General features: G+C 40.9%; 1 protein-coding gene across 1 annotated transcript in view; it reads left to right on the top strand.

The window, feature by feature from the left end:
- The window catches only part of zcchc4 (zinc finger, CCHC domain containing 4), a 91159-nt gene that overhangs the window by 29360 nt on the left and 34755 nt on the right, over positions 1-27044 (top strand). The window contains exons 6-8 of the mRNA XM_061961216.2: positions 2372-2444; positions 11941-12195; positions 12257-12378. Coding sequence (XP_061817200.1) covers positions 2372-2444; positions 11941-12195; positions 12257-12378 — 450 coding nt within the window. The remainder of the gene's footprint in view (positions 1-2371; positions 2445-11940; positions 12196-12256; positions 12379-27044) is intronic.

Genomic DNA, 27044 nt, shown 5'->3' with positions numbered 1-27044 from the left:
GTCGAGCACATAAAGATGTCCAGTTAAACATTGAGTATAATACGCAATGGTGAGTAAGGGGAGCGCAGTTGGTGATGAATCTCAGTGCCCCGTGGTACACACTATCCAGCTTGTGGAGACAACCAGCAGTAGCATTCATGTACAACACATCTCCATAGTCAATAACCGGTATAAATGTTGTTCCACCAATTTCTGTTTCACAGTAAAAGAAAAGCAAGACTTGTTTCTATAATAAAATCCCAGTAAAAGTTTCAGTTTTTTTTTACAACATACTGAATGTGCTCCTAAAACTCAAGTGGTCATCAATTAAAAATCCTAAATATTTAAAAGCAGATACTAACATAATTTGTTGCCCATTTCTTGTTAAAATGTTCTCACACAGTGCTGATCTTACAGTTTTTGATGTGGTAAAGAACATACACTTTGTTTTCTCTGCATTTAAAACCAGTTGAAGATAGCAAAGTTGTTCTTGTACTCTGTCAAATGCTTGTTGTAGATATTTAAAGGCCTCAGCAGGAGTGGGTGCTGTGCAGTATATGACATTATCATCAGCATAGAAATGGAAAGTTGAGTTCGGAATATTCTGTCCAAGATTATTTATGTAAATAGTGAATAATAAGGGGCCCAACATAGAACCTTGAGGGACACCCTTTTTCACTTGCAGTACGTCCGAGGAGGAACCTTCTATCTGAACAGCCTGAGTTCTACTTGTGAGGTAATTTGCAAACCATCCTTAACAAACTTAAAACAGACAACTCTTTATTACTGACGGAGGCAGATAATTACATACATCCATTATTTAGAGTTACTTCTTTTGTATCTCCTATAGTCTTATTTTATTCAGCTAATGTTTCGTCTGGTACAAAGTGCTTGCATTACGAGTGTCCTTGCTGAGAAAGTCAAAGCGTTGAATATTCTCTCTGCTTGAGATTCCCATAACATTCTTGAGATAAGGGGCACAGAGCGGTGCTGGGCTAGCAGACAACAGGGGGGGAGGGGAAGAGGGGGGTAGAAGATAACGTCTGGGGGTGATGCTGGGGCAGACCGGGTGGAGCCACGCATCTGAATGGGTTATGCAAGGCTGGTCTCATTATTGTCAAATATTTGAGAATAAATCACAAAATACCAACTGCTGCCTGGTGATCAATTTAAACTTCAGCTTATGTGTCATTCAAAGAACCTGGGAGAGACTAGCAATTTGAATTCCCCATTGGAGGAAGAGCTGGTCGCACGCAACAATTTGGGGGCTTGTCCGGGATGACAGGCTGATTATTGGACATCTCTTTCCTCCACCTGCTTGGTAGAACAGCCTGAGTTCTACTTGTGAGGTAATTTGCAAACCATCCTTAAACTTAAAACAGACAACTCTTTATTACCCACACACACACATGCACAGATTGCGTTTGCAAATAATTTTGCTACAAGAATCATCGGCGGTCACTCGAACGAGTATGACGATCCTCCTGGTAGGGGTGTATCTCTTTATGGAGGATACCTGTGCGTGACTTTAACGTGGGGAGACTGGTGCACAGACAGTCACCACACGATCCTTGACAGAATCGGGTCAGGGTCCAGTGGCATGGTGTCCAAGATGACTGGGGACCCTTTTCTGCTGCAACCCTCTTCCGCCATCGCAGCCGTTGTGGTAGTTCTTAAAATCTACCGTCTTCCGCCTGCTCCGCCGTTGAGGTCTTCACCGTATCCCTGGCTAGGGGGCAGTCAGGTACTAGGCCTTCGCCAAGGGCCACCTGGGGTAACAGTAGTAAAGGGGTTAACCTCCTAGTGCCTCAAGACTCCCATAGAGGAGCCTCCACTGCCGGATGCACTTTAACGTCATGCCCAGGACAAGCTACAAGAATACTTCCATAGGGAACCTTAATTATTGGTTTCCCCGACAAAAAAACTCACATTCGTGCACAGAGTCCTTATTTGGCCCCATTTGCTGTCATTAAAACCACTGATTTAAATTCTACTGCGATTGTAATCAGACCTCGCATTTCAAAATATAAGACATTTCCAGGGGGGAAAAAAGAGCCCACCCGGCTGATTAGGAAAAAAGTCTGCCAACCCAGTCAACATTTGTACAATATATCGTTAAACAGTAGTACATTGGCATTTTCATTTTTTATGTGTCATATCATTGACGCTCAAAAACTCAGCAGTTTTTGTCATACTGAACCATGATTGCAGCCTACCGTTACACCCCGAGTCGACAGGTCTGATTGTAACACAGAAATGTGAAATACTGTGGAATGAAAATACAATCAACAATGGATGGATGGAATTGTCCACTTCTTGAAGAAAAAAATTAATTGCTTTTAAACGTTTTCTCGCTTATCGATGCTAACTGTGCTTTTCTCCCTTTTCCCAGATATGCCCAGTTTTACAGCCAGGATGAGTTCTGTCATTACAACATGTTCAACCACCACTTCTTTGATAGCGAGGTAATTCAGGAGAATTTATTGTATCCCGGGCGACAGAAAGAAAAAAAACTAGGGATGTCCGATAATTTTTTTATGCCGATATTCCGATATTGTCCAACTCTTAATTACCGATGCCGATATCAACCGATACTAATATATACAGTCGTGGAGTTAACACATTATTATGCCTAATTTGGACAACCAGGTATGGTGAAGATAAGGTCCTTTTTAAAAAAATAAATAAAATAAGATAAATAAATTTAAAAAAATTTCTTGAATAAAAAAAAAAAGTAAAACAATATAAAAACAGTTACCGGTACATAGAAACTAGTAATTAATGAAAATGAGTAAAATTAACTGTTAAAGGTTAGTACTATTAGTGGACCAGCAGCACGCACAATCATGTGTGCTTACGGACTGTATCCCTGCAGACTGTATTGATATATATTGATATATAATGTAGGAACCAGAATATTAATAACAGAAAGAAACAACCCTTTTGTGTGAATGAGTGTAAATGGGGGAGGGATGTTTTTTGGGTTGGTGTACTAATTGTAAGTGTATCTTGTGTTTTTTATGTTGATTTAATTAAAAAAAAAGAAGAAAAAAAAGAAAGAAAAAATACCGATAAAAAAAAACCCCGATACCGATAATTTCCGATATTACATTGTAACGCATTTATCGGCCAATAATATCGGCTTGGACAGCTCTAAAAAAGATACGTGGGAAGACAAATGTTTTACATTTAGGAATGTGTCAATAATTTTCAGCTTATCCATTTTTCATTTGGCAATAAAAAGCTTTTTAAATGCTATTTAAGATAGCTCAATGGAACATTGAAAGAAAAAGGTTGTACAATTAAGAATGTGACTAAGATTTCACCGTGTATGTTTTTTGTTGGCCAAGGTTAGGATCAACACCAGCTAGCAAAGTGATGAATAAAACATACCCAGTACTTAGCCAGCTACAATATCAATCAGGATTATATAGACTGTAAGGATAACCGAGTAAAATTACGAATATGACAACAATTTTCAGCTTTTTTCGCCATGTAGACAAGAGAAGCAGCAGCTAAAATGAATGGTACTTCAAGCCACGGCATGGACACATAGATACTGAACGACACAACAAGACAAATAACTGGTTAAACATAGCTCACTTGTATAACGCACTTGGCCTGCTTTTCAGTTGATCAAATCAGCCATAATGAAGGATGAAGTTCCGTCGCTCTACAATATCCGGATGTGCACAACTACCTCATCAACTTACCGCCACCCTCCAATCTTTAGTCATTCAGATATTGACCCTTTGTCCCTATAAATACAGTAACTTGCAGCATTCTAGCATCAGAAACCATTTGTTTACTGTCGTGAATTTCTCTTAGCTAAGTGAGAAACAGGTATTTAACTTCAGTGTTTTAGCTTGAAACCCCAACGAAGTAAAAAAAAAACACATTGGTCCAACTCGCCTTTAAATAAACAAAAAAAGTCACTAATAGAGATGTCCGATGGTGGCTTTTTTGCCGATATCCGATATTCCGATATTGTCCAACTCTCAATTACCGATTCCGATATCAACCGATACCGATATATATAGTGTCACAGGGTGTAGGTGACGAACCCCAAGATGCAGAGATGGCAGGCTTTGTCCAGGAAAACATGATTTAATTTAACTCTATAACAAGAAACAAACAAAAAGGTACAAACAAAAGGCGCGCACAAGGCAGAGAACAAACTTGGCTATGAACAGAATCTAGCACAAAGGCTAAACTATGGACAAGAAACAAAAACACTTACTGTGACACGAATAAACAAAACTCACGTGGCAAGAAACGAGCAGGATGAACTATGACATGAGCAGAGTGAACAGAAGTAGACAGAGCTACAACGACAAGTATAAATGACATCGACAAGTGTAAATGACACTGACCTCGACAATCATTAGTGACATTGACAGGTAGACACTACAATAATCCAGCACTGACTGGAGGTCAAAGCAGGTCTAAATAGCAGCTGACTGATTGACACCAGGCGTGGCCAGGTGCCAATCAGCCACAGCTGAGGGGACAGCACTCAGAGAGACAAACAGGAAACTGAACCAAAAAAAGAGTGCTGACAGGAAATAAAACAAACAGAAAAAAAACTAAAACTTGACCAAACTGTCAGGGACAAGCCTGACATACAGTCATGGAGTTAACACATTATTATGCCTAATTTTGTTGTGATGCCCCGCTGGATGCATTAAACAATGTAACAAGGTTTTCCAAAGTAAATCAACTCAAGTTATGGAAAAAAATGCCAACATGGCACTGCCATATTTATTATTGAAGTCACAAAGTGCATTATTAAACAGCAGCTTGGAATTTGGGACATGCTCTCCCTGAGAGAGCATGAGGAGGTTGAGGTGGGCGGGGTTGAGGGGGTAGGGGGTGGCGGGGGGTGTATATTGTAGCGTCCCGGAAGAGTTAGTGCTGCAAGGGGTTCTGGGTATTTGATCTGTTGTGTTACGGTGCGGATGTTCTCCCGAAATGTGTTTGTCATTCTTGTTTGGTGTGGGTTCACAGTGTGGCGCATATTTGTAACATTGTTAAAGTTGTTTATACGGCCACCCTCAGTGTGACCTGTATGGCTGTTGAGCAAGTATGCATTGCATTCACTTGTGTGTGTGAAAAGCCGTAGATATTATGTGATTGGGCCGGCACGCAAAGGCAGTGCCTTAAAGGCACGCCCCTAATATTATTGTCTGGGTGGAAATCGGGTTAAATTCGGGAGAATGGTTGCCCCGGGAGATTTTCGGGAGGGGCACTGAAATTCGGGAGTCTCCCAGGAAAATCGGGAGGGTTGGCAAGTATGACTGGGAGACGCAACTGCTCTGTACTTCTCCCTACGTCCGTGTACCACTCCGTACAGCAGCGTTTTAAAAAGGCATACATTTTACTTTTAAGGAACTCTGCACAGATCTGAAAAAACTAATCATTGACTTGAACAAGTCAGGAAAGTCACTTGGAGCCGTTTCAAAGCAGCTTAAGGTCCCAAGAGCAACTGTGCAGACAAATTGTTCGTAAGTTTAAAGTGCATGGCACAGTTTTGTCACTGCCACCATCAGGAAGAAAACGAAAGCTATCACCTGCCGCTGAGAGAAAATTGGTCAGGTTGATCAAGAGTCAACCGAGAACCACCAAAAAGCAGGTCTGCAATGAATTGGAAGATGCTGGAACACAGGTGTCAGTGTCCACAGTCTAGTGTGTTTTGCATCGCCATGGACTGAGAGGCTACCATGCAAGAAGGAAGCCCTTGCTCCAGAAGCGACAGAAGTTTGCTGCTGATCACATGGACAAAGATAAGACCTTCTGGAGGAAAGTTCTGTGGTCAGATGTAACAAAAATTGAGCTGTTTGCCCACAATATCCAGCAATATGTTTGGAGGAGAAAAAGTGAGGCCTTTAATCCCAGAACACCATTCCTACCGTCAAGCATGGTGGTGGTAGTATTATGCTCTGAGCCTGTTTTGCTGCCAATGGAACTGGTGCTTTACAGAGAGTAAATGGGACAATGAAAAAGGAGGATTACCTCCAAATTCTTCAGGACAACCTAAAATCATCAGCCCGGAGGTTGGGTCTTGGGCGCAGTTGGGTGTTCCAACAGGACAATGACCCCAAACACACGTCAAAAGTGGTAAAGGAATGGCTAAATCAGGCTAGAATTAAGGTTTTAGAATGGCCTTCCCAAAGTCCTGACTTATACCCCATTGAGAACATGTGGACAATGCTGAAGAAACAAGTGCATGTCAGAAAACCAACAAATGTAGCTGAACTGCACCAATTTTGTCAAGAGGAGTGGTCAAAAATTCAAGCAGAAGCTTGTGGATGGCTACCAAAAGCGCCTTATTGCAGTGAAACTTGCCAAGGGACATGTAAGCAAATATTAACATTGCTGTATGTATACTTTTGACCCAGCAGTAGACCCATAATAAATTCATAAAAGAACCAAACCTCATGAATGTTTTTTGTGACCAACAAGTATGTGCTCCAATCACTCTATCACAAAAAAATAGGAGTTGTAGAAATGATTGGAAACTCAAGACAGCCATGACATTATGTCCTTTACAAGTGTATGTAAACTTTTGACCATAACTGTATATGATACAGTTGGTGGATCTGTGTGCTCTTTACAAGATGGTGACAATAACAACTGAATTAGCAAACATAGTTGAATTGTTTAAGACTTAAAAAGTAGGTGTTGATAAAAGACTTCCCTGATGTGAGATGTTACATCATGTTGTGGAGGGGCTAGTAAAAAAATGGTGAGAAAAAAAAAAAAGTTTCCACATCTTCAGGGACGGCGTGGCGCAGTGGAAGAATGGCCGTGCGCGACCCGAGGGTCCCTGGTTCAATCCCCACCTAGTACCAACCTCGTCATGTCCGTTGTGTCCTGAGCAAGACACTTCACCCTTGCTCCTGATGGGTGCTGGTTAGCGCCTTGCATGGCAGCTCCCTCCATCAGTGTGTGAATGTGTGTGTGAATGGGTAAATGTGGAAGTAGTGTCAAAGCGCTTTGAGTACCTTGAAGGTAGAAAAGCGCTATACAAGTACAACCCATTTATCATTTATCATTTATCTTTATTTACACCAATTACAGAGTACCGATAAATACCGGTAACAAATATCGACAAGAGTATCGTATCGATAAAATCTTAATGATATGCATCCCTAATTATAGTCTTATAGTATTTACTGCAGAATGAAGTTTGTGATGACAAGCAAAACAACAAAAGAACTTTGAGAAAAAAAAAGTTGTTCTCTCTACTCCCACAAAATGTATCGAAAAACAAGCAAAACCATGGCCTTAAAACCGAGGTAGAGACTGCAGCGTGGGTTACCTGTACTGTTGCACCACTAGTAAACACAATTATAGATATGAACAAAATGACACTTGTCAGCTGTTACCGTATATTACCTCCAACAAACATGGCAGAAATGTCTGTGACAAGATACTGCGGTCGTAAACCGTAGGGATGCAACAGTGCTCGGTATAATCCTGCACGGAACATCCATCCATCCATCTTTTTCCGCTTATCCGAGGTCGGGTCGCAGGGGCAGCAGCCTAAGCAGGGAAGCCCAGACTTCCCTCTCCCCAGCCATTTCGTTCAGCTCCTCCCGGGGGATCCCGAAGCGTTCCCAGGCCAGCCGGGAGACATAGTCTTCCCAACGTGTCCTGGGTCTTCCCCGTGGCCTCCTACCGGTCGGACGTGCCCTAAACACCTTCCGAGGGAGGCGTTCGGGTGGCATCCTGACTAGATGCCCGTACCACCTCATCTGGCTCCTCTCGATGTGGAGAAGCAGCGGCTTTACTTTGAGCTCCTCCCGGATGACAGAGCTTCTCACCCTATCTCTAAGGGAGAGCCCTGCCACCCGGCGGAGGAAGCTCATTTCGGCCGCTTGTCCTTTCGGTCATAACCCAAAGCTCATGACCATAGGTGAGGATGGGAACGTAGATCGACCGGTAAATTGAGAGCTTTGCCTTCCGGCTCAGCTCCTTCTTCACCACAACGGATCGATACAGCGTCCGCATTACTGAAGACGCCGCACCGATCCACCTGTCGACCTCACGATCCACTCTTCCCTCACTCGTGAACAAGACTCCGAGGTACTTGAACTCCTCCATTTGGGGCAAGATCTCCTCCCCAACCCGGAGATGACACTCCACCCTTTTCCGCTTGAGAACCATGGACCAGGACTTGGAGGTGCTGATTCCTATCCCAGTCGCTTCACACTCGGCTGCGAACCGATCCAGTGAGAGCTGAAGATCTTGGCCAGATGAAGCCATCAGGACCACATCATCTGCAAAAGCAGAGACCTAATCCTGCAGCCACCAAACCAGATCCCCTCAACGCCTTGACTGCGCCTAGAAATTCTGTCCATAAAAGTTATGAACAGAATCGGTGACAAAGGGCAGCCTTGTCGGAGTCCAACCCTCACTGGAAACGGGTCCGACTTACTGCACGGGATAATCCGCCTTTAATAAAAAAATAAAACGTTATATTAATTGCGATCGGACGATATGAAAAACTTAATCGGGAATATTTTTCCCCCATATCTCCCAACCCTATGTGTATACAGACCCTTTCCAAAAACTTTGATTCCCGAATGAAAAGTACACTTTACTTTCATCGGAAAAGAGGACCTTGGAGCACTGACCAACAGTCCAGTCCTCCTCCTCCTTGGCCCAGTTGAGACGCTTCCTACGTTGGCTCAGGCTCAGAAGCGGTTTGACCCAATGAACCCAACAGTGGAAGCCCATCTCCCGGATGCGTCTGAATGTGGGGCTTTCTAAAGCTGTGACTCCAACCTCATTCCACTCTTCCTGGATCTCTGCCAGATTCATGAATCTTCTCTGTTTGATAATCCACAGACGCCCACGGTTTAGTAGATGGGTAGTGTGTGACACTCAGTTTAAAACGTTCATGCCCTGTAAAATGTGGGCTGATTTCTTCACAGTATTCACATTTTTTGAAGTCCTGTCTTTGTGGGTTTTGGCAGCTGAAGCCCGAATTATGTACAAACAAAATAACTAAATACTTGAAATAGTTGAAGTTGTGGGCCCTGAATCCATAATCTATGGAAGTTGAACGTTTTGAAAGGAATTATGGAAATAAAAACACCTTTCCATTATATTTAACTTTTTTTTGGAATGTGTGTGTGTGTGTGTGTGTGTGTGTGCGTGTGTGTGTGTGTGTGTGTGTGTGTGTGTGTGTGTGTGTGTGTGTGTATTTCAAACCAACACAAAAGACATGCACCTGGGGATAGGTTGATTGGTCTTTCTATCTGTGTTGGCCCTGCGATGAGGTGGCCACTTGTCCAGGGTGTACCCCGCCTTCCGCCCGAATGCAGCTGAGATAGGCTCCAGTACCCCCCGCCACCCCAAAAGGGACAAGCGGTAGAAAATGGATGGACAACATGGGGGTAATGGCTCAACAATCTCTTCTTTTATCCAAACAACGCAACAGCTTACTGTCAATGAATGCCCACACACAAAAGTCCCTTTGCCTTTGGTGCTTTTCAAAACATTACCAACCATGTGGCTACAAAAAACCAAACAAAAGGAAAATTATTTTTTACCTTGTGCCGGTGAATATTTGTGGTATTTAAAAAAAAAAAAATAGTCTTGGATTTGTAAACGGTGATCCTTCATCGGCTTGTGTCCCGGTTGTGCTTTCTTCTCAGCTGTATTTTTCGTCTGCTTAGGGATCTTTTCCCCCTAAAAAGCTCGGTCTCATCACAGTGACAAACTTGGTGCAGTAGAAGCCCAACTAAGTGGTTGGTAAACTTCCCCCTCGACAGCTTTGTCAAAGCCAGCAGCTTCATCACGCCGAAAGCCAGATCCTCTTTTTAAACTTTTTCAACCACTCACGACTTGCCATAAATTGTTCTTCTGCGCTGGTTCCAGCATGGCCACTTTTGGACATCAATTCGCCTTACAAATGGTGAGCTTTTTCGCAAATAATCAACTTTGAAATGCTATCACCTGCTAACTGCTTCTCATTTATCCACACGAGCAACAGCTTTTCAATCTGGTTTCGCACTTTCTGTTTAGATTAGGGCTTGGCGATATGGCCTTTTTTTAATATCTCGATATTTTTAGGCCATGTCACGATACACGATATACAAACCCCGTTTTCATATGAGTTGGGAAATTGTGTTAGATGTAAATATAAACGAAATACAATTATTTGCAAATCATTTTCAACCCATATTCAGTTGAATATGCTACAAAGACAAGATATTTGATGTTCACACTCATAAACTTAATTTTTTTTTGCAAATAATAATTAACTTAGAATTTCATGGCTGCAACACGTGCCAAAGTAGTTGGGAAGGGCATGTTCACCACTGTGTTACATGGCCTTTCCTTTTAACAACACTCAGTAAACGTTTGGGAACTGAGGAGACACATTTTTTAAGCTTCTCAGGTGGAATTCTTTCCCATTCTTGCTTGATGTACAGCTTAAGTTGTTCAACAGTCCGGGGGTCTCCGTTGTGGTATTTTAGGCTTCATAATGTGCCACACATTTTCAATGGGAGACAGGTTTGGACTACAGGCAGGCCAGTCTAGTACCCGCACTCTTTTACTATGAAGCCACGTTGATGTAACACGTGGCTTGGCATTGTCTTGCTGAAATAAGCAGGGGCGTCCATGGTAACATTGCTTGGATGGCAACATATGTTGCTCCAAAACCTGTATGTACCTTTCAGCATTAATGGCGCCTTCACAGATGTGTAAGTTACCCAGGTCTTGGGCACTAATACACCCCCATACCATCACAGATGCTGGCTTTTCAACTTTGCGCCTATAACAATCCGGACGGTTCTTTTCCTCTCTGGTCCGGAGGACACTACGTCCACAGTTTCCAAAAACAATTTGAAGTGTGGACTCGTCAGACCACAGAACACTTTTCCACCTTGTATCAGTCCATCTTAGATGAGCTCGGGCCAAGCGCAGCCAGCGGCATTTCTGGGTGTTGTTGATAAATGGCTTTCGCTTTTGCATAGGAGAGTTTTAACTTGCACTTACAGATGTAGCGACCAACTGTAGTTACTGACAGTGGTTTTCTGAAGTGTTCCTTTAGCCCATGTGGTGATGTCCTTTACACACTGATCGCTTTTTGATGCAGTATCGCCTGAGGGATCGAAGGTCACGGGCGTTCAATGTTACGTGCAGTGATTTCTCCAGATTCTCTGAACCTTTTGATGATATTATGGACCGTAGATGGTGAAATCCCTAAATTCCTTGCAATAGCTGGTTGAGAATTGTTGTTCTTAAACTGTTCAACAATTTGCTCACGCATTTGTTCACAAAGTGGTGACCCTCACCCCATCCTTGTTTGTGAATGACTGAGCATTTCATGGAAGCTGATTTTATACCCAACCATGGCACCCACCTGTTCCCAATTTGCCTGTTCACCTGTGGGATGTTCCAAATAAGTGTTTGATAAGCATTCCTCAACTTTCTCAGTCTTTTTTGCCACTTGTGCCAGCTTTTTCGAAACATGTTGCAGACATCAAATTCCAAATAAGCTAATATTTGCAACAACAAAAAAAGTTTTCCAGTTTGAACGTTAAGTATCTTGTCTTTGCAGTCTATTCAATTGAATATAAGTTGAAAAGGATTTGCAAATCATTGTATTCTGTTTTTATTTACAATTTACACAACGTGCCAACTTCACTTGTTTTGGGGTTTGTAGATAAATTTAAAAAAAACTCTCAAATTCTGAATATGACAAAAAAAAACAAGCTTTTGTGCTTTCCTTTAGCCAAGGACAAGCCTCCTCAGGGGTATCTAGCTAAATAATGAATACAAAGTTTATTGAATTGTAAATATGACAAAAAACATCAGCTTGTGTGTCTTTTCTGGCCAAGGATACTTGCTTGCTAACTAAATTATAGATTGGGAGAAAAATGGCAAACAAATCCTAATTCAACTAACATTTCCGTCTTTTATTGTCATATTATTCTTTATCAGGCCTCAAGTGCAGAGCTCCAGACCTTCCTTAGAGAGGGCGACGGGGAGAAGGTGGTGATGGTCGCCGACCCTCCCTTTGGAGGCCTGGTGAGACCTCTGGCTAACAGCTTCTCTTTGGTGTCGCGGACATGGAGAACCCTGCAGAAGACTTTGACAGAGTGTAATATGGACATGCCCATGATATGGATTTTTCCATATTTCTTTGAACCTCGCATTGTGGAGTGTTTCCCTACGTTTAGCATGCTGGACTACCAGGTAATCAATAATACGACTTGTAGTAAAATCAATGTTAGTAATGATATTATTAAATCAACAGGTGGACTATGACAACCATTCCTTATACAAGCACGGGAAGACGGGAAGGAAGCAGTCTCCTGTCCGATTGTTTACAAACATCAATCCCTCACTTTTTGTCCTTCCTAAGGAAGAAGGTTACAGGTATGCCCCTTTAAAAGTGTAAAAATATGAAAACAAACATTAGTTGTCACTAGAGATGTCCGATAATATCGGACTGCCGATATTATCGGCCGATAAATGTTTTTTAAATGTAATATCGGAAATTATCGGTATCGGTTTCAAAAAGTAAAATTTATGACTTTTTAAAACGCCGCTGTACGGAGTTGTACACGGACATAGGGAGAAGTACAGAGCGCCAATAAACCTTAAAGGCACTGCCTTTGCGTGCCGGTCCAATCATATAATATCTACAGCTTTTCACACACACAAGTGAATGCAAGTGAATACCTTCTGAGGTAAATATTAACATTAACTTTTTCCACAGGCTAATACATTTGAAAATAAAATAACAATGAATAAACCAACCATTCAGGACTTTAAACTGCTCAGTTTGCAACACACTGATCTAATCTGATGTGCCCAAGCCAGGTACCTGCCATCTTTTCTTGGATGCTAGTTCATTAATGTCGAGGCTCAGGCTCTGAGCTGAGGCAACCTTCATTATCGAACAAAGGTGTTCATCAGTCATTATATCCCGTAGTCCACCCGTACCACAGTCTTGGGGGCGTGCCTTAAAGGCACTGCCATTAACGTCCACTTTTCATCCATTCTAACAACGTACCGGTCCAGTCACATGATATGTGCGGCTTCTGTCCGCACACACAAGTTAATGCAACGCATACTTGGTCAACAGCCATACAGGTCACACTGAGGGTGGCCTTATAAACAACTTTAACACTGTTACAAATATGCGCCACACTTTGAACCCTCGCCAAACAAGAATGACAAACACATTTCGGGAGAACATCCGCACCGTGACACAACATAAACACAACAGAACAAATACCCAGAACCTCTTGCAGCACTAACTCTTCCGGGACGCTACAATGTACACCCCTTTATACAGCCATTTATCAACAACACCCGCTACCACATACCCCCACACCTCAACCTCCTCATGCTCTCTCAGGGAGAGCATGTCCCAAATTCCAAGCTGCTGTTTTGAGGCATGTTAAAAAAAATAATGCACTTTGTGACTTCAATAATAGATATGGCAGTGCCATGTAGGCATTTTTTTCCATAACTTGAGTTGATTTATTTTGGAAAACCTTGTTACGTTGTTTAATGCATCCAGCGGGGCATCACAACAAAATTAGGCTTAATAATGTGTTAATTCCACGACTGTATATATCGGTATCGGTTGATATCGGAATCGGTAATTAAGAGTCGGACAATTTCGGATATCGGCAAAAAAGCCATTATCGGACATCTCTAGTTGTCACACAAGTGTAAAAAAATGCTAAAACAACAAAACATTGTAACTTTGTTGACACATAAGTTAAAGTTAAAGTACCAATGATAGTCACACACACGTTAGGTGTGGCGAAATTATTCTCTGCATTTGACCCATCCTCTTGTTCACCCCCTGGGAGGTGAGGGGAGCAGTGGGCAGCAGTGGTGGCTGCACCCGGGAATCATTTTGGTGATTTAACCCCCAATTCCAACCCTTGATGCTGAGTGCCAAGCAGGGAGGTAATGGGTCCCATTTTTATAGTCTTTGGTATGACTCGGCCGGGGTTTGAACTCACAACCTACCGATCTCAGGGCGGACACTCTAACCACTGGCTAGCTATCATTTTAAAATAACGTGTTCTTTCATAGAAGTGTATAAATAAGTGATCGAAAATCATTACTCGCTTACTCAAGGTTAAAACTGTTGGTCTTGCAAACGTGCATTGCATGACGTGGTCATAAATTATCAAGTTTCAACAATGCATTAAGGCACATTTTCTAGCATCCAACATCAAACAAGTCTTCCCTCAACCACGAGTCAATGACCATTATCGCTCACCTGCCACGGGAATCATACGAGAGTCTGTGAACATTGCTCCAAAGTACCCATTTTGTTGATTTATTGTGAATACAAAACTCAACATTGACTTGTGCAAAGGAAGTAATTTATGATAAAACAAGGCGGTAGCTAAAGGACTTCCCCATTTTATCCCCTCTATTATTGCGCATGAAAAACTCGCCAGGTGAACAATTGATTTTACTCATTCCAGTCCTGACGTAAAACAATCATGAGACTTGCGTCCCATATGTGACCAAAACAAATATAATACGGTACTAAGACTATAGTGGCCATAAACAGTTGGTTTCTACAGGAGTGGTGCCCAAAGTACAGGGGCCATCTGTGGCCCATGACTCGATTGTCTTTGGCCCTGAGGCACATTGCAAAAAAACACCAGCAAAAATTGGGGAAAAAAGCAAGAAACACAATGACAGAAAGACAAAATGTTGACATCAGCCAATAATGACACAAAGTTGTGTCTTTAAAGCAAGGGTCACCAACCTTTTTGAAACCCAGAGCTACTTCTTGGGTACTGATTAATGCGAAGGGCTACCAGTTTGATACACACTTAAATAAATTGCCAGAAATAGCCAATTTGCTCAATTTACCTTTAACTCTATGTTATTATTAATAATTAATGATATTTATCTTTGTGGAAACACTGATCATCTTAATGATATCTCACAATAAATATATATAGATATATATATTTTTATATTTTCTCTAAGTTTACATTTTTCAAATTTTGTAGAGAATAAATGATGAAAAAAAACACTTAATTGAACGGTTTAAAAGAGGAGAAAACACGAAAAAAAAATGAAAATTCAATTTTGAAACATGGTTTATCTTCAATTTCGACTCTTTAAAATTCAAAATTCAACCGAAAAAAAGAAGAGAAAAACTAGCTCATTCGAATCTTTTTGAAAAAATTAAAAAAAGAATTTATGGAACATCATTAGTAATTTTTCCTGATTAAGATTAATTTTAGAATTTTGATGACATGTTTTGAATAGGTTAAAATCCAATCTGCACTTTGTTTAAAAATAAATTCAAAAGACTTTGAAATAAGATTTAAATTTGATTCTACAGATTTTCTAGATTTGCCAGAATAATTGTTTTGAATTTTAATCATAATAAGTTTGAAGAAATATTTCACAAATATTCTTCGTCGAAAAACAGAAGCTAAAATGAAGAATTAAATTAAAATGTATTTATTATTCTTTACAATAAATTTACTTGAACATTGATTTAAATTGTCAGGAAATAAGAGAAAGGAATTTAAAAGGTAAAAAGGTATATGTGTTTAAAAATCCTAAAATCATTTTTAAGGTTGTATTTTTTCCCTAAAATTGTCTTTCTGAAAGTTATAAGAAGCAAAGTAAAAAAATAAATGAATTTATTTAAACAAGTGAAGACCAAGTCTTTAAAATATTTTCTTGGATTTTCAAATTCTATTTGAGTTTTGTCTCTCTTAGAATTAAAAATGTCGAGCAAAGCGAGACCAGCTTGCTAGTAAATAAATACAATTCAAAAAATAGAGGCAGCTCACTGGTAAGTGCTGCTATTTGAGCTATTTTTAGAACAGGCCAGCGGGCGACTCATCTGGTCCTTACGGGCGACCTGGTGCCCGCGGGCACCGCGTTGGTGACCCCTGCTTTAAAGATACTAAACAATAAAAAAAAAAAATATTATATATATATATATATACAAAACCCAAAACCAGTGAAGTTGACACTGTGTAAATCTTAAATAAAAACAGAATACAATGATTTGCAAATCCTTTTCAACTTATATTCAATTGAATAGACTGCAAAGACAAGATATTTAATGTCCTAACTGACTAACAACACTCAGTAAACGTTTGGGAACTGAGGAGAACAATTTTTGAAGCTTTTCAGGTGGAATTTTTTCCCATTCTTGCTTGATGTTGACAGCTTAAATTGTTCAACAGTCCGGGGGTCTCCGTTGTGGTATTATAGGCTTCATAATGCACCACACATTTTCAATGGGAGACAGGTCTGGACTACAGGCAGGCCAGTCTAGTACCCGCACTCTTTTATTACGAAGCCACACTATTGTAACACGTGCAGAATGTGGCTTGGCATTTTCTTGCTGAAATAAGCAGGGGCGTCCATGAAAAAGACGTTGCTTCGATGGCAATATATGTTGCTCCTAAACCTTTCAGCATTAATGGTGCCTTAACAGATGTGTAAGTTACCCATGCCTAGTGGTTGAGTGTCCGCCCTGAGATCGGTAGGTTGTGAGTTCAAACCCCGGCCGAGTCATACCAAAGACTATAAAAATGGGACCCTGCTTGGCACTCAGCATCAAGGGTTGGAATTGGGGGTTAAATCACCATAATGATTCCAGAGCGCGGCTGCTCACTGCTCCCCTCCCCTCCCAGGGGGTGAACAAAGGGATGGGTCAAATGCAGAGGACAAATTTCCCCACACCAAGTGTGTGTGTGACAATCATTGGTACTTTAACTTTAATACACCCTCATACCATCACAAATGCTGGCTTTTCAACTTTGCGCCTATAACAATCCGAATGGTTCCTTTCCTCTTTGGTCCGGAGGACACGACGTCCACAGTTTCCAAAAACAATTTGAAATGTGGACTCGTCAGACCACAGAACACTTCCACTTTGCATCAGTCCATCTTAGATGAGCTCGGGTCCACCGAAGCCGGCTGCGTTTGTGGGTGTTGTTGATAAATGGCTTTGGCTTTGCATAGTAGAGTTTTAACTTGCACTTACAGATGTAGCGACAAACTGTAGTTACTGACAGTGGTTTTCTGAAGTGTTCCTAAGCCCATGTGGTGATATCCTTTACACACTGATGTCGCTTTTTGATGCAGTACCGCCTGAGGGATCAAAGTTCACAGGCATTGTCGCTTACGTGCAGTGATTTCTCCAGATTCTCTGAACCTTTTGATGATATTACGGACCGTAGATGGTGAAATCCCTCAATTCCTTGCAATAGCTCGTTGAGAAATGTTGTTCTTAAACTGTTCGGCAATTTGCTCACGCATTTGTTCACAAAGTGGTGACCCTCGCCCCATCCTTGTTTGTGAATGACTGAGCGTTTCACGGAAGCTGCTTTTATACCCAATCATGGCACCCACCTGTTCCCAATTAGCCTGTTCACCTGTGGGATGCTCCAAATAAGTGTTTGATGAGCATTCCTCAGCTTTCTCAGTCTTTTTTGCCACTTGTGCCAGCTTTTTTGAAACATGAGCCGGCATCAAATTCCAAATAAGCTAATATTTGCAAAAAATAACAAGAATTTACCAGTTTGAACATTAAGTATATTGTCTTTGCGGTCTATTCAATTGAATATTGGTTGGTATTTTGTTTTTATTTACCATTTACACAACGTGCCAACTTTACTGATTTTGGGTTTTGTATATACAGGGTGATTCAGAAAGAGTATGCCAAAATTATTACTTGATATTTCAAAAATAAAAAAAACAATAGAAAACCTAGCTTGAACACATGTGTTGTACATAATTTTGAGTATTTATTTCATGCTTTACAAGTGCTCAATATGGCCACGGACAACATCAAGACTATATGAGCATTACTCCCAAAGGTCGCAATCCACCATATTGATTGCTGCTGTTATTCGATCTTTCATGTCATCGAGGTCTTCCAGGACTTTTTCCTTTACACAAGCATTTAGTCTCTTTAAACCGTTTAACCCAACGTCGAAGGCTCTCCCGATGTGGTGGATCAATGGCAAATTCTGTTCTAAAAGCACGCTGCACCGTGAAAATGGCATTTGTTTTCGCAAACTTAAGCACACTAACGCCTTCTGTTGAGTAGTCGCCATTTTAATGTGAAATAAACATGTGGCCTTCCGACAATTGAACAGCGCCGAAAGGATTACATGACCACAACGGTGAGATTGTAACACAATAAAACTTGGATAACTCCTGTATCAAACGACCATTGATTCAGTCCATTACAATGCTTTAGAACTAAATAAATGCCTGATGATTTTGGCGTATTCTTTTAGAATCACCCACTGCAAAAAGTCAGTGTTCAAAAACAAGAAAAAAATACAAAAATTAGGAGTATTTTACTTGAACTAAGGAAAATTATCTGCCAATAGAACAAGAAAATTCGGCTTGTCAAGACTTTCCAAAACAAGTCAAATTAGCTAACCTCAATGAACCCAAAAGTACCTTAAAATAATTATATTCTCACTAATAACAAGTGCACTTTTCTTGGTTGAAAAATAAAATATGAGTCCTTTTTTCTCAATATGTTGAAAAATATTCTTAAATTAAGTACCGTAATTTCCGGACTATAAGCCGCTACTTTTTTCCCTCGTTCTGGTCCCTGCGGCTTATACAACGGTGCGGCTTACGGTAACCAGGGGCGCGCACTACCGAGGATGCGGGAGACCGAGGCAGACATCTGGCGCCAGGTAACGAGAGTAAAACAAAGAGTAGGAGAGCGTCAGCGACAGTTTGTGCGAAGGAAGTGTTCATGCAAACACCCTCAATATGGAAAACAAACGGAGAAGTGCATATGATGCTGCTTTTAAGTTAAAGGCAATCGATCTGGCTGTCAAAGAAGGAAATAGAGCTGCTGCACGTACCCTTGACATCAATGAATCAATGGTGAGACGTTTGAGACGGCAGCATGAAGAACTGATTCAATGCAAAAAGACAACAAAATCCTTCAGAGGTAATAAAAGCAGATGGCCGGAACTTGAAAACTTTCTTGAGGACTGGGTGAACACACAGAGAGCAGACAGCCGGGGTGTTTCCACCGTGCAGATCCGACTGAAAGCCCAAACAACTGCCAAAGAAATGAATATTGAAGATTTTAGAGATGGACCATCATGGTGTCTCAGATTTATGAGACGAAAAGGACTGTCCATTAGGGCACGGACGACTCTGAGTCAGCAACTCCCTCCCGACCACAAGGAGAAAATTACAAACTTCCGCGAATTCACACAAAGAAAGATAGACGAATATTCCATCGGACCGGACGAGATAATAAACATGGATGAAGTGCCTCTGTCCTTTGACTTGCCTCTCACAAGGACTGTTAACAAAAAAGGTGAATCGTCCATCACACTGAGATAGGGATGTCCCGATCCAGGTTTTTGCACTTCCGATCCGATACCGATATTGTTTTTGCATTTCCGATCCGATACCGATACCGATACTGACCGATACTGGCCTATCCGAGCATGTATTAAAGTTTAAAGTTATTTAGCCTACTTAGTTGTCAGAATCATGTTGAAAATGGTTTTAGTACTCTTGATAACAACTAGCCAGCTGAATTAGGGGAGTTTGAATAATACACAATGGTTGGTAACAAGAAACTGACCTGTTTATTCAAGGATAAACACAAAATAGACAAAATTATACATGACAAACAGAAATGGCATCATTGAACTAGGGCTGGGCGATATGGCCTTTTTTTAATATTGCGATATTTCAAGGCCATATTGCGATACACAATATATATCTCGATATTTTGCCTTAGCCTTGATGCATATAATCACAGCAGTATGATGATTCTATGTGTTTTGATTGATTGATTGAGACTTTTATTAGTAGGTTGCACAGTGAAGTACATATTCTGTACAATTGACCACTAAATGGTAACACCCGAATAAGTTTTTCAACTTGTTTAAGACGGGGTCCACTTAAATTGATTCATGATACAGATATATACTATCAGATATATACTATCATCATAATACAGTCATCACACAAGATAATCACATTGAATTATTTACATTATTTATAATCCAGGGTGTGGAGGGGGGCGCCTGATGTAAGTGTCAAAAAGACAGCCAAAAGAGTTTGATATGAGAATAAATCTAAATTTAAAATATAGGGTAGAAATGCACCCATTTGCAGGAAATGTAGTCTTGATTTTCAAAATGTTCTTTCAAGGCTTGCATGTCTACATTAAAACATTCTTCTTCATACTGCATTAATATATGCTACTTTTAAACTTTCATGCAGAGAAGGAAATCACAACTAAAAAAATCACTAATTTTTTCATACGGTGTTGATGTGGAAATTTTTGCCATTTTGATGGTGTGGACGTGTGGCACCGAATGGAGATAAGCGTCTCGACAGACGTCACAATATTTGAACAATGATGACGAAAACTGTTGTCTCTGTCGTGTCCGTGTGTCGAAAATTGTTATGCGCTTATTTTTTTATTTGATTTTGTGCGTGGCATAGATTTGCCGTGCGCAGAGGACGTTTGAGCAGGCGCGCACCTTAGCGGCTGCGCTAGCATCACAGCTAACGTTAGCCATGCCGCTACCTCTCTGCTGGGAGAGGACGTATACGTATGTGACGTATGACGTGACAGTATGTGACTTGTGTAAGAAGGTGCGCTTGCTGTCTGTGAGAGGGAGACACAGGAAAGAGTGAGAAGAGCCTGTCGTGTAATGCCAGCAGCTAAAAGCAACTGCGTGAGATTTGTGGATGTGTTGAAGGTGTGCTGGAAAATGCGGAACCAAAATTACGGCGCAGCAGAAAAGTGGAATGTATTATTTAAATAGGTGCGTTGGAAAACACGGACCGGAGTTTTTTTTAAAACTGGATCTGGATCAGCATTTTCCCATGCCTTGCCGATACGCAATTTTTGGCAAATATCGGCAGCCGATCCGATCCAAATATCGGATCGGGACATCCCTACACTGAGAACAACTGGCCATGAGAGAACACATTTCACTTGTGTTCAGGGCTGCACAGCATCCGGACTAAAGCTTCCACCGATGGTGATTTTTAAACGGATTACTATGCCAAATGAAAAATTCCCGAAAGACATCTCTGTAAAAGTCAACCAGAAAGGGTGGATGATGGAAAGCGTTATGAAGGAATGGCTGAATGAGTGCTATGGCAAGCGACCTGGGAGATTTTTTCGCAAAAAAAAAAGCACTGCTCGTTTTGGACAGCATGAGGGCCCATATAACAGATTCTGTGAAAGCAGCCATCAAGAGCACAAACTCTATTCCAGCTGTGATTCCTGGGGGCACAACGAAGCATTTGCAGCCACTGGACATCAGTGTGAATGGTGCTTTTAAAGTGGCACTACGAGTTCAGTGGGAGGCATGGATGACTAACTAGTTATTTTGATAACGTAAACGGCTGCGTGACTGCACTTTTACTGCCGTGTTACAGGCGAGCACTTTGTATTACTTTGCACCGTTGTATTATTTGTACTCTGCACGAATGCTGTTCGCCATGTCAAAGATGTGAAAGTTTGATTGAATGATTGAAAGATTTATTGTTAATAAATGGGACGCTTTGCGTTCCCAAACAGTCATCTCTGTCCCGACAATCCCCTCCGTGGTAGCAGGAAGCCCTATATACTACGGTAATTACACATCAAAACGCCTGCGGCTTATAGTCGGGTGCGGCTTATATATGGAGCAATCTGTATTTTCCCCTAAATTTAGCTGGTGTGGCTTATAGTCAGGTGCGCCTTTATAGTCCGGAAATTACGGTAAATGCAAGTGCCATTATCTTAACATAATGATATGCGCTCGGCATTACATTTCTTGAAACCAGCAAACTTATACTAAAAAGTAGTTAATTTTTTCTCAACGTATTGAGAATATTTCTCAATATGTTGAGAAATATTCTTAAATTAAGTAAATGCAAGGGCCATTATCTGGACATCATAAGTCCCAACGCGCAAGTCCCGGGATGCCCAACATGTCCATAACACACCCAGCCGAGTCCCACGGGGGGGGGGGGGATATAAGTTGGAAAAGTCGGCAAAAGTCCCACAAATGTTCAAAAATCACACACGGATTCGAGTCCCACAAGTCTCGCCGCCGGCCGCGCAAGTCCAGGGATGCCCAACATGTCCATAACACACCCAGCTGAGTCCCACGGGGATAAAAGTTGGAAAAGTCGGCAAAAGTCCCAAAAATGTTCTAAATACCTACCCAGGTTCGAGTCCCACAAGTCCCGCCGCCGGCCGGGATGCCCACAATGTCCATAACACACCCAGCAAAGTCCCACGGGAAGTGGGGGAGAAAAGTCGGCAAAAGTCCCCAAAATGCCACAAGTCCCGCCGCCGGCATTACCGTATTTTTCGGACTATAAATCGCAGTTTTTTTCATAGTTTGGCCGTGGGTGCGACTTATACTCAGGAGCGACTTATGTGTGAAATTATTAACACATCAGCGTAAAATATCAAATAATATTATTTAGCTCATTCACGTAAGAGACTAGACCAGGGGTCGGCAACCTTTACCAGTCAAAGAGCCATTTTGACCAGTTTCACAAATTAAAGAAAACAATGGGAGCCACAAAAATCTTTTGAAATTTAAAATGAAATAACACTGCATACAAAGGTTTTTTTTTTGCTTTGTGTTATGTATAAACCAAGGGTCTCAGACACGCGGCCCACACCTTAATATGAAAATTGAATGTTAGTGCGGCCCGCGAGTTTTATATTAATGGCGCTTGAAAGCGTCATAATTGCAACCCTCCCGATTTTTCCCGCAGACTACGAATTTCAAGGCAACTGTTCTCTCGAACGTGCCGTGATGGTACAGCATTTAGCGCCCACTACAACCAGCGTGCCGGCCCAGCCACACGTTGTTTGGAGTTTCTGCATGCTCACGTAAGTGACAGTAAGGCATACTCGGTCAACAACCACACAGGTTACACTGACGGTGGCGGTATAAAAACTTTAACACTCTTACTAATAATGCGCCACACTGTGAACCCACACCAAACAAGAATGACAAACACATTTCGGGAGAACATCTGCACCTTAACACAACATAAACACAACAGAACAAATACCCAGAATCCCATGCAGCCCTGGCTCTTCTGGGCTACATTATACACCCCCCCCCCCCTACCAAACCCCGCCCACCTCAACCGACGCACAGGGGGGTTGATGTCTGAGGGAGCAGGGTTGGGGTGGGGGCAGGGTTTGGTGGTAGCAGGGGTGTATAATGTAGCCCGGAAGAGTCAGGGCTGCATGGGATTCTGGGTATTTGTTCTGTTGTGTTTATGTTGTGTTAAGGTGCAGATGTTCTCCCGAAATGTGTTTGTCATTCTTGTTTGGCTTTGGTTCAAAGTGTGGCGCATTATTAGTAAGAGTGTTAAAGTTGTTTTATACCGCCACCGTCAGTGTAACCTGTGTGGCTGTTGACCAAGTATGCCTTGCTGTCACTTACGTGTGCAAGCAGATGATGTATATAACAAGAGGCCAGGGCTCGCACGCTGTTAATACAGAATGTAGAGGGCGCTAAATGCTGTACCATCATGGCACGCCCTTATTATTATTGTAAGGGTGAAAATTGGAGAATATTAATCTCGGGAGTTTTCTGCGAGAGGCACTGAAATCCGGAAGTCTCCCGGGAAAATCGGGGGGTCGGCAAGTATGCAGCTGAGCCGCATCAGAGTGATCAAAGAGCCGCATGCGGCTCCGGAGCCGCGGGTTGCCGACCCCTGGACTAGACGTATAAGATTTCAGGGGATTTAGCGATTAGGAGTGACAGATTGTTTGGTAAACGTATAGCATGTTCTATATGTTATAGTTATTTGAATGACTCTTACCATAATATGTTACGTTAACATACCAGGCACGTTCTCAGTTGGTTATTTATGCCTCATATAACGTACACTTATTCAGCCTGTTGTTCACTATTCTTTATTTATTTTAAATTGCCTTTCAAATGTCTATTCTTGCTGTTGGGTTTTATCAAATAAATTTCCCCCAAAAATGCGACTTATACTCCAGTGCGACTTATGGTTTTTTTTCCTTCTTTATTATGCATTTTCGGCCGGTGCGACTTATACTCCGGAGCGACTTATACTCCGAAAAACACAGTACATTTCTTGAAACCAGCAAACTTATACTAAAAACTAATTTATTTTTCATAATGGAAAGGAAGCAGTTAAGAATATATTTCTAACGTTATAACGTTAAGAATATATTTCTTAACTGCGAGAGATCATTTAGGACCAAAACCCTTAAAACAAGTAAAAGACTCTAACATAAAATCTGCTTAGTGAGAAGAATGATCTTATCAGTCAGAAAATAAACAAATATCACCTTTTTTGAGATATTTAATCTTACTTAGATTTCAGTTTTTGCAGTGCATAACAGTTGACACAGGGGTAGATCTTGCTTCGGTTTTTGTCCGAGACCAGGGATCTTGATCTTGAAAAGGTTGGTGAGTCATTGCACTGCAAAAACTGAAACTAAGTAAGATTAAATATCTCAAATAAGGGTGATATTTGCTTATTTTCTGTCTGATAAGATAATTCTTCTCACTAAGCAGATTTTATGTTAGAGTGTTTTACTTGTTTTAAGGGTTTTGGTCCTAAATGATCTCAGTAAGATATTACAGCTTGTTGCTGAGATTTGATGACCTATATTGAGTAAAACATGCTTGAAACTAGAATATCAACTGTTGCAAAGCTGTGTCATCAACACTCACAAGTAGAGATGTCCGATAATACCGGCCTGCCGATATTATTGGCCGATAAATGCTTTAAAATGTAATATCGGAAATTATCGGTATCGTTTTTTTTTTTATTAATTTTTTTATTTTTTATTAAATCAACATAAAAAACACAAGATACACTTACAATTAGTGCACCAACCCAAAAAACCTCCCTCCCCCATTTACACTCATTCACACAAAAGGGTTGTTTCTTTCTGTTATTAATATTCTGGTTCCTACATTATATATCAATATATATCAATACAGTCTGCAAGGGATACAGTCTGTAAGCACACATGATTGTGCGTGCTGCTGGTCCACTAATAGTACTAACCTTTAACAGTTACATTTACTCATTTTCATTAATTACTAGTTTCTATGTAACTGTTTTTATATTGTTTTACTTTTTTTTTTATTCAAGAAAATGTTTTTAATTTATTTATATTATTTAATTTTATTAATATTTAAAAAAAGGACCTTATCTTCACCATACCTGGTTGTCCAAATTAGGCATAATAATGTGTTAATTCCACGACTGTATATATCAGTATCGGTTTATATCGGTGTCGGTTATTAAAGAGTTGGACAATATCGGAATATCGGATATCGTCAAAAAGCCATTATCGGACATCCCTACTCACAAGTATTAAACTACTTTTTTAAAGTAATAATTTCTTATTTCAATCATGAAAAAAAAAATCATGACTTTGACACAATTGTGTCTCATAATTAAAACAGATGACAGCCAAATGGACTTTGCTGTTTTATTTTCAATGAAACAATAGAAAACACGTACTCATAAAGTAGTACAGTTGGCACAGTTAATATTTAAACATTTAACATGTGACATTTCTAACAATTTTGAACAGAAATAGTTCATGCACATTCAGATAAATTCTTCAAAATTACAATTAAAATATTTTTGGCCGGGGTTCCGGGCTGTATATATGCGCACTAATTAACTGAAAGAGCACGCACTTGGCGCGATGATGTCATGTTGTCGATGGAAAAATGCATTTTTAGACCATATGATTTGCCTGAGCGGCTAGGAGACCACGAGAGTAACAAGCCTTGTTGAATTTCCATTAAGAACATTAAATTAGTTTTTAGTAAATGTAATGCCAAGCGCATATCATTATGTCAAGATAATGGCACTAGCATTTACTTAATTTAAGAATATTTTTCAACATATTGAGCAAAAAGTTCTCTTTTTTTTTTCTACCAAGAAAAGTGCACTTGTTATTAGTGAGAATATACTTATTTGAAGGTATTTTTGGGTTCATTGAAGTTAGCTAATTTAACTTGTTTTGGAAAGTCAAATTTTCTTGTTCTATTGGCAGATAATTTTGCTTAGTTCAAATAAAATACCCCTCATTTTTGTATTTTTTTCTCTCGTTTTTGAACACTGACTTTTTGCAGTGTGATTAAAAAAACAAAAAAACATGCAGTATAGCTCGGTTGGTAGAGTGGCCGTGCCAGCAAATTGAGGGTTCCAGGTTCGATCCCCGCTTCCGCCATCCTAGTCAATGTTTCAATAAATCAATGTTTATTTACAGTATATAGCCCTAAATCACAAGTGTCTCAAAGGGCTGCACAAGCCACAACGACATCCGCGGTTCAGAGCCCACATCAGGGCAAGGAAAAACTCACAACCCAGTGGGACGTCGATGAGAATGACTATGAGAAACCTTGGAGAGGACCGCAGATGTGGATAACCCCCCCCGTCTAGGGGAGACCGGATGCAATGGACGTCGAGTGGGTCTGACATAATATTGTGAAAGTCCAGTCCATAGTGGATCTAACATAATAGTGAGAGTCCAGTCCATAGTGGGGCCAGCAGGAGACCATCCCGAGCGGAGACTGGTCAGCAGCGCAGAGATGTTCCCAACCGATGCACAGACCAGCGGTCCACCCCGGGTCGCGACTCTGGACAGCCAGAGAACCTGTGCCCCCCCCCTCCACAAGGGAGAGGGGGGCAGAGGAGAAAAGAAAAGAAACGGCAGATCAACTGGTCTAAAAAGGGGGTCTATTTAAAGGCTAGAGTATACAAATGAGTTTTAGTCACTGCCGTTGTGTCCTTGGGCAAGACACTTTACCCACCTGCTCCCAGTGCCACCCACACTGGTTTGAATGTAACTTAGATATTGGGTTTCACTATGTACAAGCACTTTGAGTCACTAGAGAAAAGCGCTATATAAATAGAATTCACTTCCTTTCACTTCAAAAATAATGTGTTTTTTTTTCTTATTAGCGTTTTCTTCATCCTTGCCAGGTTTTGTGCCATTTGTGGGTGTTGTTGATAAATGGCTTTCGCTTTGCATAGTATCAATCAAT

This window comes from Nerophis lumbriciformis, linkage group LG05 (genome assembly GCF_033978685.3).
Source record: "Nerophis lumbriciformis linkage group LG05, RoL_Nlum_v2.1, whole genome shotgun sequence".
Classification (NCBI taxonomy): domain Eukaryota; kingdom Metazoa; phylum Chordata; class Actinopteri; order Syngnathiformes; family Syngnathidae; genus Nerophis; species Nerophis lumbriciformis.
This window is presented reverse-complemented; position numbering and strand designations above follow the sequence as displayed.